Below are 12,161 nucleotides of genomic sequence, written 5' to 3'. Positions count from 1 at the left end.
TTCATTAGCCTTATAAAAACACACACAATAAAAAACTCCTTCTACTGCAGCGGAAATACGTGCCTGGATAGCACAATCGATATAGCAACTGGCTACAGGCTGGACGACCATGGGTTCGGAGATAGAGTCCCAGTGGGGCAAGAATTTTTACTTCTCCACATCATCCAGACTGCCTCTGGGATCCATCCAGCCTCATATCCAATGGGTATTGGGGGCTCTTTTCCAATGGATAAAGTGGCCAGGGTGTGAAGCTGACCACTCACCTCCAACTAGTGCCAAGGTCAAGAAAACCTGGGTCTATATATCCAGTAGGAAAATACTAGGTGAGAACCTTCTAATGTCATATAAATTATAGATTAGTAACCATCTCATTCACCTCATTTATGCTTCTAAAAAATCCTCAATATTTTTGTTCTTACTGTGGGGTGTGTTACTTTATGACATCATGAATATCTTGACTATACGGTGTCAAATGGCATGGGATCATTGATAAATTGGAAAGGACGTGGAAAGAAGTGATCATGCCTACTTCAAGTACTATGGCTGGACTAAGCAGAGACATGACAAATTCCAGTCAGGATAGCTGGTGTCCCAGCTGAGATTCAAACTGAGCACCTCACAAATACATGTCTAGAGCATTAAAATTATGCCCACTTGCTCAATGCCTTTCAAGCATAATTATTTTATTTTTCATATATTCCCTGATGTTCACGAAAGTGCTGTTTCACATCTTACAGTGTTCAGATTGCTGCCATTCATGTGATGTGGATCCTGCAACATTGCAATGTAACCTACACGTACTTCCTTTTATCTGATAATTCTGAGCACACTTTGTCAAACAACAGGTTGTGTGGCATTAACTTGATATAACTCAGATTCTTTTTGCCTGTATATTCATATTCTAACTATCTCCCAAATCCTACTGATGTCCACATTATATTGAGTTTTCCCAAGGCTGAAATCTTACACTGATAACTTAATAAAATGTTATGAATAATTTGGATATACAAAATTCAAATTGTATTTTAAATACACAGAGGTTTCAAATAAGAAAGAACACAAGTGTCTCATCAGTATACAGAGTCCTCACTTCTCTATGTTTCTGGTAATGAAATTTCAAATCTAAATCCTGCAGCATATATTTCATGGACTTATCTGTTTATATCACATGTCCATTAACATATAGCGCTTTATCTGCCAACATTACTGGATGCTGAACATATGAATTTACTTGTGCACGTGTGCATACTGTACCTTGGCTGTCTGGTACACACTGACGCTAGTAAAGCATGTGTACTGATGGCAACTGACTAGAGCCAGATACACTGCCAAGCCCCACTGCCATTTAAAGCTTTGAACTGTTATGTCTAAGCATGGAAAATGCTTACTTCTTGCCTTACAAACAACAACTTTAACAACAAGCTCCATTCTCTCACTAGTGGGCAATGCCAACACCATCCTAACAAAATTCTCTCATCTCACAACTTCTCACATCCTTCTCTTCATTCGATATGTCGACCACAGCAGTTGACATTAATATGAGATCAGGTTTTGAGGAATTTCTGTCCTCGACGTTGCATGGTGTGTTAGCGGGAGGTTGTGAGCCCTCCACTGAGGCTGCAGCATCACTGTCCGAACCACCACACTTCTTATCTTCATCGCAACTAGAGTCCAAACCATCTGAATGCACTTTCAACGCAAGCACCAGATCTTGTAAGATTTCAGTTTCCTTCAGCTCTATCAGCTGGAATCGATGATTAAATAGTGTCAGATGTGCAAACACACAGTTCAGGTGTGCATGCAGATTCAGCAATACCACTTCCCGGAAGTGGCAGTGATACAGGTGTGCCAACACATGGAACAGGAGGCGCAGGATCTTGCAAACAATAGACTCGAACGAACTTGGGAACTCATTTGCTAAGTAAGAAGAAAAACACAAGTTTAGTTGCACAGTACGTCTCATACTATCATGGCACTGTATGCATACTACAATTGCTGCACTAAATTTCTGATAACAGACTCTTAACAACAAAGCCTGCCCTGGACCATATCCTACCAAATCTAGCTTACATCTCACAATCTATTACTCTAAGATCTAACATCCTCTCACTCTTCTAAGTGACCACTTCAAAAGAGTACACATTTGTTGTTTCCATATCCAATTACTTGGCCATCCCCCTCAAAAAAACAAAAAAACTTTGATTTTATTATTTTAATAACATGTTCTGTGATTTGAGACAAGAGATTTGTATCTGCAATGAATGGATATCAAAAGCAATGGTAAAAATTCCTCCACTGCCATTTCATTCCTTACAATTTCCCACACAAAAGTCACCTGGGATTGAATTTGAGTCTTTATGGTGAGAAGACAGATCATAACTGCCTGGGCTATGACATGGCTTTGGTGTAATAAATCAAACAGTATTACAAATCTTTACAGAATGGATTATATAGGCACTCACCATACTTCGTAGGGAAGATGGACTCATCACTGATGGTCTTCTGTGTGAATGTCATCACATAATCTATGTACTGAGGGGCAGCCACCCGGGTCTTCTTGCCCTTGTCATCAAACCACAGGTAGGTCCTACAACAGACATACTGCACTGTTCAGCTCTACTTACATGCTTACAAATTTCACTCACAAGAACCAGCACACAGTATTACAGAACAGAAACAAGATGACAAATGGCTGTTAAATATGTGGTAACAAGAACTGTCACATGGTGACAGTTAAATCCTTCAGCATTTGTCAGCCTTTAACACTCAAAGTCACATTACATGGCTACAGAAAAACAGTATTCTAGGGCAGCTTACTTTAGATATATGCTAACGCTGCTACCTACAAGCAATCAACTGTGTTTGTTCATTGCGTAATATGACTCGCACTCTTCAAGAAATGTCAGTGCATCATACTATTATTATTATTATTTTTAAGTGCTGAGGATAAAAGTGGTAAAGAACATTATGGAAACAGTGTTCAATATGAGACCAAATGAATGTACAAGGCAAAATGAAGATTTAAAGGCAAATATGAGTTACCAGATCTTCACCATTCAGGGTCAATGGACACTGGACGAATTTTCAATGACAAGCTTCAATTATCAATCAAATACTTTATTTTGCCTGCCTGGTAGCAACACATCAACAAGCATACATGAACAGAGTTTACTTTTAAGATTTGTTAGTGGCAGATGCCACGAATGCTGAAATGGGATTACAGAAGAATAAGAGATGTCATTTGCAGAATTAAAAAGCTGTTATGAGAACAAAAGGGAGGAATTTGTTACTGTTATCTGAGATGAATACTGGATTCAGGTTGATGGGTGTGGGAGAAATTCAAAGTACAGGCACAACTGGATAACTTTGCTAACTTTGTTTCAGGACATTAGAGGGTTCAATTTTCAATTGTTACTTGGAAGCAGGTATAATCAATGCCAATTTTTCCTGCTGTGACAAACTTGGAAGTAGAAGAGAGGTCGATATACACAATAATCACAGAGGAAGAAAGCAAAGAAAAGGAGTTATTCTGCTTTATGATAGACAATTCCCACCCTCATTCTGTTGAAACAAGACAGGAGACCATCACCAAACCAGAGTGGGGAGTATTACATTATCTCCATACAGGCCAGTTTCAGACCCCTGTCACTGCTCAATACTTGGCATATTCAAGGCAGCACCATGAGCAGAGAAAAATATTCTTTTTTGCAAAAGGAACATAAAAAGTGGCCGTGCAGGCACAGTACTAGAATAAATGCCTTGATGTCAAGGGAGACTACTATGAAAAGAAATCTACACAGATCTGAAACTAAATGTTTCCGCAGTTATTAAAAATTGTTATTTACTTACTGAAGGACCCATATAATATAAATCACACTGCCTAGTTTCATCAGCCTTTCAAAATGAAACAACCTACCTTAGTCCAGGACCTGTCATATCTGGGCATCCTGACATGGTGCAGAATTCAGAGATGGTTCCATATACTAGGTTGATATGATCAAAAAACGCAATTGCTGAAAGAACAAAACCAAAACAATTGCATGAAACATAATGCCAAAAAAGTTCCTCCATATTCAGTTACAGGGAAATGAGTTCCTCAATCACAATATACAAGTACAGACATGTTCAACACAAACATAAACAATATTACACAGAGAGTTATTTAACTTTGTTGACCAGTTCATGGCTCTGTGCTTCATGGCAACCGGTGAGCTGCTTGCCAAGAGATATATATGAATTCTGCTCATGAATCAGCATGCATGATGGCTGATAACATTTGGAATGAGAAAAGTAATTAACATGTGGACGCTTGATGGCACTGTGTTTGATGGCAAACAGTGTAGTTTATGTGTGGGAGTTTGTTTATGATCTGTCAGCAGTGGGTGGCAGTTATTAGCTCCATTAGATGTATCTTCTCAGTTACAACTAGCAAACAGTGTGTTCCCATCATGGTGTGGTATACTTAACAGCAACATGTACTTCTGCATGAGCTATCCCTTAACAGGTCATGGAGGCCCACAGAGTTGTGAGATGTCAAGGATCCCACATTTTCTCTAGACAATCGGCTCGCAGATGGCGGTAAGATTGTGCACTGGCTGCCCTTTACGCCCAGGAAGATTCCTGGTATTAATTTTAGTTAGAGGCCAAGTCGATCCCAGGGCCATAGTGTGGCTGGAAGGATTAGGTCAACTGAAAAAGTCCACTGCATCAGGACTTTTAACTCGCGACCTTCTGGCTTGTAGCATAATGCCTCAACCAACTGTGCTACTGTGTGCCTCATTTCTGCATGAAACCTATGTGAAATACAATCTGCTAGAAAATGTCAGCTGAAATTTCGTGATGAAAGTGTTCCCAGCACACAAATAATACACAATTTTGTGAATAAACCTGGATCAATGGGACTCTTAATAAACAAGAACCAAAAACATAACTGCCAAGTGCTTACTGTAGAAAAGTTTGATGACAGAAACCAGATTTGAACATACAACTATTACACCAATGAAATAACTGGCTCTAGAGACTGGAGTGTCAAAGTCTAGTGCAAGAAGGGCAACACAATTGCTGAAGCATAGACCCTATAAAACAACACTAATCCATGCATGTCTTGCAGCCACGTGATCCAGCTAGAAGGGTTCATTTTTGCAGTTGGTTTGTACAGTCTATCACTGAAAGTGAGACAGATCCACAACTACCACTCTTTTCTGATGAAGCATGGTTTCATTTGCAGGAATACGAAAATATACAAAATAATCAGTACTGGAGTACACTGAATCACATCTAACCCATAAAGACCCGCTCCGTCCAATGGAAGTTGGTGTGTATTGTGCTATAAGTGCAAGAAGGATTGTTGTACTTGCATTTTTTTAATAAAACAATTAATTGCGAAAGAAATCTACACCTCCTGTGACCTGCAAATTGTAATTACTTCATTCTGAACGTTACTGACTGTCAGGTGTGCTGATTCATCAGCATAATTTGTAGGTGCCTCACGGCCGGCGGTGCACTGGTCGCTGTGAAGGGCAGAGTCATGGAACTGGTCAACAAAGTAAAAATCCTGCCTATGTAACAAGGCAAACATCTGCTTATTATTATAATCTGACAAACTCTTTATACCCTTACTAGTATGATTTCCCAGCCAACACAACTGTTACCCTTTGTGGTAATAAAGTTCAGTTAATTGATACACACAATGTCCAAGAACTAGGGCAGAAAATTTGAGGGCGAGTACTAATGACCCAATGGTTTATACAAACACGGATCCAGAAGTTCTTCAGAAATGAACTAGAGTCATTTGAAGGGTTCTAGAAACAGTACAATTCGAACTGTGGTTACAAAAGTATCATACATTAGGGATGCTACTGCAGGAAGATGGAGTTCAGAGCAGATGATGTGAGTGCCTATTTGTGTTTTAGAACTACCACTGTTAACACTCAACAATGAAACACCCAGTCACCATGGTGCTTCCTGCAAGAGCAGGATAGTGTAATATTAGTTGCAAAAGCAGCTATAATGTCACCTTAATAACACCTTCGGTTAAACATTTGTCAGGCAAACATTATCTATAACAAAAGAGTTCTGTTCAAGAGAGAATGCAGCAACTGAGTAAATGTTGTTTTACATTTCACTGACAGGGCACAGCAACTGCTGTTAGGGTTATAATAGTCAAAATGCCGACCTCACACTGCCACAAAAGCTTCAGCCCAATTATGCATGGATTGATGGACAAGCTGAAAAATGCCAAAAGTGTTGTGGACTGGGGTACAACCATTTTGAAAATGCTGTTCTTCTGCAATAACCACTGCTGAAGAATACATCAAGTTATTTGGATGTTCCCAAAGGAACAAATCAAGGGGAATCAAGCCTCATGAATGACTCTGCCAGGGCAATGGTCCCTGCCTTCATATCCTCTGCTCAGTGCAGGTAGTCTCAAGGTAATTTCTGGCAGCATAACTGAAATGGGCTGCGGGACAAACATGCATGAACCACATATTTCGTCTAATATCCAGCAGGCCAGTATCCAATAACTGGGAAAATGTGCTCCAAAAAAATGTCAGTGAGCATAAGAACCAAGTCTGTGAGACAAAATGTATGGGCTTATGAAACAGTCTTCAACAATATTAGCTCAAATGTTAGTTAGTTAGTTATTGGAGAGGGTGGGTTTCCTAATGCACTTAGACCTGTACTGGTCCATTGTGCTTCCCTCTATGATTTCTACCAGTCTCTATATCCTACCAGTACTGGTGCTTACCATCAGTCCCGCCCAGCCAGCAAGACCGGTTCTACTAGCTGAGAGGTATCTATAATGCTTCCCCCATTTACCAGAGGTATTAGAGACTGCTGTTGGGGGGGAAACGTCCGTAATTTGGCTCAGTGACCTCCTTTGGAGATATGAGGTTCTTTTACGTGCCGTAAAGCTACGACACGGGACCCACGGCTTAAAGTCCCTCCCGGAGGACTTGTTCCCTGAATTTTTCCGCCCTTAAAAATTCGACGACCTCCGCCGGGTATTTGAACCTGCATACTACGAGTCATGAGGTGGGAACGTTACCTCTAGACTACGAAGGCCGCTAGCTCAAATGTTAACTGAGAACTGCTGCTGATGTCTGGACTGAACTGTACTCTGTGGGTTTACATTACTCCAAATGTGCCTGTTATGGAAATTCAGTATGCAACTCCTTGTGAGGCTTGTTTAACCAGTTAATGGTACACAGCTACTAAAGAGGGCATCTTAACCACAATGCCAAAGGAACCACTGGCAAAATTCTTGGTATGGGCAAAAATCGAGCTGACTTAGAGTTTGTACCCACTGCAAATGGTACAAATATGGCAACTCTTCTGTGTATAACATGTTCAGCAGATTTTTCAACAAATGCTGACACTGGGATTCTCCCCTATATGTCTCAGTATGCCTCTCCACATCAAATGTTTGTGCACTTCTCTATGTTTTGCAGTCTACCAAAGAAGGGGAAACACTACCAGTACTCCTGATGCATCAAATGATGTGCATGGGTTTGGAAGTTCATACTGAGGATCTCTCTCTGCAAACAACCCTAGATCTGTTATGCCATTACCAAAGGCTTTGCCAAGAATTAATGCATATCGGTATACTCTTAGAATGTGTAATTTCCATTTCAAACACAGACTTATCAAGCAACTACGATAATGAAAGAACAGTTTTTGACTGCAAGTATAGTTTAATGGAAATAAATGGCTGATGCAACATCTCAGTGTATGTAGTCAACTCACTGTCACTGTAAACATGAAAACTGTAAGTTCTGTTGTTGAATGGAAAAGGTGAGGGTGATAAAAGACAAGAAGTCATTCACATACGCCACTCAAAACTCCATGTCCCTCAAAAGTGTGTAGCATGTGCTACTTTTGTGACCAAAGTTCTAAACCTACTGTTACGGGAACACTTTTGAATGGCTCTATTCATATGAGGGTTGGAAATTTAACAGTGGCAACACTGCTGTAGAGATGTCACGCAACGGAACCAAATAATGTTGCTTATACCACACGTTAGTTACATACCTACCTTACCTCAGANTCCAAAGCGCTGGGTAATTTTTCGTGCGGCTGTTGGCAACCCTGTTGCATTCGTTGCTTCCCCCACTCCCCCCAATACCACCAAGCATGCGCGCACGCTAGGACCCTCAGTCTTGGCACGGTTGTNACTGAATGTGCCAGAGGCCATACAGCACAACAGTGTCATCAAGATCTTCAAGAGGCTTGCGGGGAATCTGCATTACCTTACAGAACAGTTCGTCAGAACCCCAGCAATGTGAAAGTTATGGTGATTCTTGTGTACGACTGTGATGGTGTTATCCTAACACATACCGTTCCCCGACAGCAGACTGTCAATGCGCAGTATTACTGTTCGTTCTTGGAACACAACCTGCGACTAACTTTGAGAAAGAAGCGACGACACTTTCTGCAGAACCCACCCATCATTTTGCAGAACAGTGCTCGGCCGCATGCAGCGCAAGCTGTGGCTGATTCGTTCGATCGATGGGGCTGGGAAGTGCTGTACCATCCACCACACTCCCCGGACTTAAGCCCTTGTGACTTTGACTTGATTCCTAAGATGAAGGAACCACTTTGTGGCATTCGCTTCAGAACTGTTCCAGAGATTCTTCAGGCAGTAGACTGCTCCATTCAAACTATCAACACAACAGGCGCTGCTAAAGGTATCCTACAACTTCAACATCGCTGCCAACAGGTTGTACACAACGCTGGTGACTACACTGAAGGACAGTAAAACTTTGAAACATGCATCTATTTTGTATCAGTTGTAAATAAATAGTTGCCACTATTAAAGTTCCAACCCTCGTAACTGAAGCATTTCTGGACCCACATGTTTATAAACTGTTTTCACTGTTTTGGGCCATTGTACACAGTACACACACTCAAATTTTCTGTACTTATTTCTGGGACAATGGTGTAGTCTGAACTTGGGGCATACTCATAGTGTACATGGTGAAAGTAAAGTTGTCCCTGTATTTAATTAATTAATTAAGAACCCACAAGAAGACATACAGTGGAGTGAAGCTATAGCTCCAGAATACCCGACCTTGACCCTAGATGGAGGTGAGTGGTCACCTTCATGTCGCAGCAGCTTTACCTCCAGAAGAAAGAACCCCTGGTACCTGCTGGATACTAGGCTGGGTGGGCCCCAGAGCCAGTCTGGATGCTGTGAAGTAGAGAAAAATATCTTGCCCTTGCCAGGAATTGAACCTTAGCCATCCAGCCTGTAGCCGGTCACTATGCCAACTAAGCTATCCCACCTCCCCATAAAGTGCAATGCCCTTGTAATTAAAATCAGCAACGTCTCTTTAGTTTTGCTCCATATGCTCAGGGTCCTTTCTTTAATCAGAAACTCAAGCTTGGTTCACTGTAAAATCATCATTCTAATCACCATCTTCCTGATTATCTCACAAAATGTAATTTGCATGCATTGTTTTGTACTCTCGGACATCCCTGAATATACAAATGGAAAAAAAAAATGATCTGAATTTAAAGGCTGGCCATTAAGGATCTCCAGTAACATGTCAGCATATGATCATAACCACATCCCTACATGGAGCAATTTATCTGATATGAATTTTGTCTTGGTATGTTTTGATCAGATCTAATACCCCATGATTTGATAAAAGGTAATAAACTGCATTCCTCAGAGAACTGAGAGAGCAGACTTACTGTGTGATGCTAGCCACTCATTGTAATCCAAGCCAGCTGGCAGATCTACCAGCACTCGCAGGTCAATATCAGGCAACTTGCGCTCCAACACAGCTTCCTCCAGGTACAATTTTGGGTCATCAGGGCACGGGGTTGATGGTTCTTTGTCTTTCCGACGGGCTTTCCTAAAATCAGATGTACAACAGACCAATAAAACAATCGTTTAATGGAACATAAGACAAGCAAGTTCCTGGTTCAGTTCATACATCATTTAATGAGGCTGCAACAAATGCATGTCAGATGTCAATGATTACATATGACAAACTGGAAATAACAGGGAAAGAAACTTACACAAATTATTTGAAACTACTGCCCTGACATCTGGCTGGAGGAACTTAATAAGTTAGCTTCAAATTTCTTCACCACTGTAAACTTCAAAGATAGGGCACAACAGCCTGTTCAAAACTTGTTAAAATCTACAGTTGAACCCATCTTTCCCAAAGTCTTCTAAGAGTTCTTTTTCCTTATGTGGGCTACAATTCATTGCCATCTCTGAAATACAATTTCTTCTTTCATTATCTTCCACCACTATCCAGGCTTCTGATTTGTGCAAAAAAAAAAATCCAAGTACTTTATACAGTTTTACTTATGTAACAGTTCTACTTTTCAAGGTTTCTTTGTCATTTATTGTCTCGAATTTTATTAATTTATTCCACATATGTTTCATTTTAAAATGACAGGCTGATATTCTACACAATCAAACTCACTCACTTGCTCTATTAGTTTATTATCATAAATTCTGTTAATAATGTTATTTCCTTTCTTAATGTTTTGTCCCTCAGACAGCCATTGTTATCCTTCACAATGTCAGCATTTAACTACTGTATTCTCTTCTTATATAACATAATAAACATTATAATTTACATCAATCATATCATGATTTTGACACAACTGCCTGACTCCCTGCAATCAACAATCAGTTCAGCTCTTCTTATTAACTACAAGACATCTGCAAATTTTCTCCTGCCAGTCAGTGATATAAATGTTTTGGAAAATCTGTGAAAAGGGAGACTCTTGTCTAAATATTAGTTTCAAGAGTCATATCTGCTTCTGGGAAATCAGTTTTATTAATTATTTTAGTGTTATGATATAAGTTCGACACTGCATTTATGAGATGGTTTGAAAACACACTCACATGCAGCAAGTGCCATTATTCTGATCAAATTAACTTCCCTAATAATTTTATAATTCTCAACATAGATCAACATTTCAACATTCTTTTCCAATATAAATTTACTGTTTTCACAAAAATGTCTGTCCCTCATAGCCTGCCCCCACTTTGTTTACTTTCTCTTGAGTATGCACACATCTTCTAACTAAGCTTTTGTGTAGAGCTCAGCAGAACTGACATTATTTTCTCTGAGACATTCTAGAAGAACTATATTTCTCTTAAATTCATGTTTCATTTCATTTCATTTATTCACCTTCCATAAATCCTGTTGAGGATACCTTCTCATGAGAATGTGGAGATTGTCCTAGTTACAGTCGCAACTAAGAATTACAGTTGTCATCCAATAGCATATACATTTGTAATAAAATACTGATAAACATATACAATATAATAAATAAGTTAATTTTAGTAGTAAAAGTAATGGCAAACCTTATACAATTTGTACAGTTTTATACAAGTCTATTAATTAAAACACAATGTCATTAATGAGTTTTGTATAGCATACATTAATAGTATAATAAATTGAAATAAAAACTAGTATACAGTAATATAAAAATTGTGTATATCTAAATTAAGCAACTAAAACCAGAACACAGACTGACAATCTTGTCTTCTTTTAATTGTAAAGCAAGACAGCTACTCGCATCTTAAAATGATTTATAACCAAAATATTCCTGTAAAGAATAAAAAGAATGTAAATGTAAAAACTGTTTCAATTGTACCTCAAAACTCTTAGTGTCACTTGATATATCCTTAATATGTTGTGGTAGATTATTATAGACCTTTGTTCCTAAACAGTAAACTCCCTTTGGTATTTACTCAAATTTACAAGAGGCTGATTCTATGAATCTCTGAATTTACTATGAATTTGTTTCTGTTTTTTATCACAAAGAGTATAAGAGATAGTATGTACCAAGATGTGAGAGGTAAGATTTCTAATTCTTTAAATAAGTTCCTGCTTGAATCCCTCCTTCTGCGTCCCAACATAATTCTAATTATATTCTTTTGCATTCTAAAAATTTTTATACTTTGGGGTGACTTACCCCAAAAGAGTAAACCATAATTTATAACAGAATTAAAACACGAGTGATAAACCATTTTTAAGGTATTTATGGACGTGTATGGTTTAAGTGGCTGGTCATGGTAGCCGAGCGGTCTAAGGCATGCACTGTCTTCGCTCGCTCGGAAGCCGGGATCGTGGGTTCGAATCCCACTCAGGGAATGGATATTTGTGTGCGTTTTTCTGTGTTTGTCT

The 12,161-nt window shown here is 39.3% G+C and overlaps 1 protein-coding gene across 8 annotated transcripts in view; it reads right to left on the bottom strand.

The window, feature by feature from the left end:
- Nucleotides 1-268: 268 nt before the first annotated feature.
- Nucleotides 269-12,161, bottom strand: part of LOC111872504 (MOB kinase activator-like 2) — a 72,960-nt gene continuing 61,067 nt past the window's right edge. For all 8 annotated transcript variants that reach the window (XM_023866492.2, XM_023866486.2, XM_023866488.2 and 5 more), the window contains 4 exons: nucleotides 9,697-9,860; nucleotides 3,917-4,013; nucleotides 2,463-2,587; nucleotides 269-1,917 (listed from right to left, as the gene is read on the bottom strand). In XM_023866492.2, coding sequence (XP_023722260.1) covers nucleotides 1,460-1,917; nucleotides 2,463-2,587; nucleotides 3,917-4,013; nucleotides 9,697-9,860 — 844 coding nt within the window. In that variant the 3' untranslated portion in view covers nucleotides 269-1,459. The remainder of the gene's footprint in view (nucleotides 1,918-2,462; nucleotides 2,588-3,916; nucleotides 4,014-9,696; nucleotides 9,861-12,161) is intronic.

The sequence above is a fragment of the Cryptotermes secundus genome, unplaced genomic scaffold (assembly GCF_002891405.2).
Source record: "Cryptotermes secundus unplaced genomic scaffold, Csec_1.0 scaffold537, whole genome shotgun sequence".
NCBI classification, from domain to species: Eukaryota; Metazoa; Arthropoda; class Insecta; order Blattodea; family Kalotermitidae; genus Cryptotermes; species Cryptotermes secundus.
This window is presented reverse-complemented; position numbering and strand designations above follow the sequence as displayed.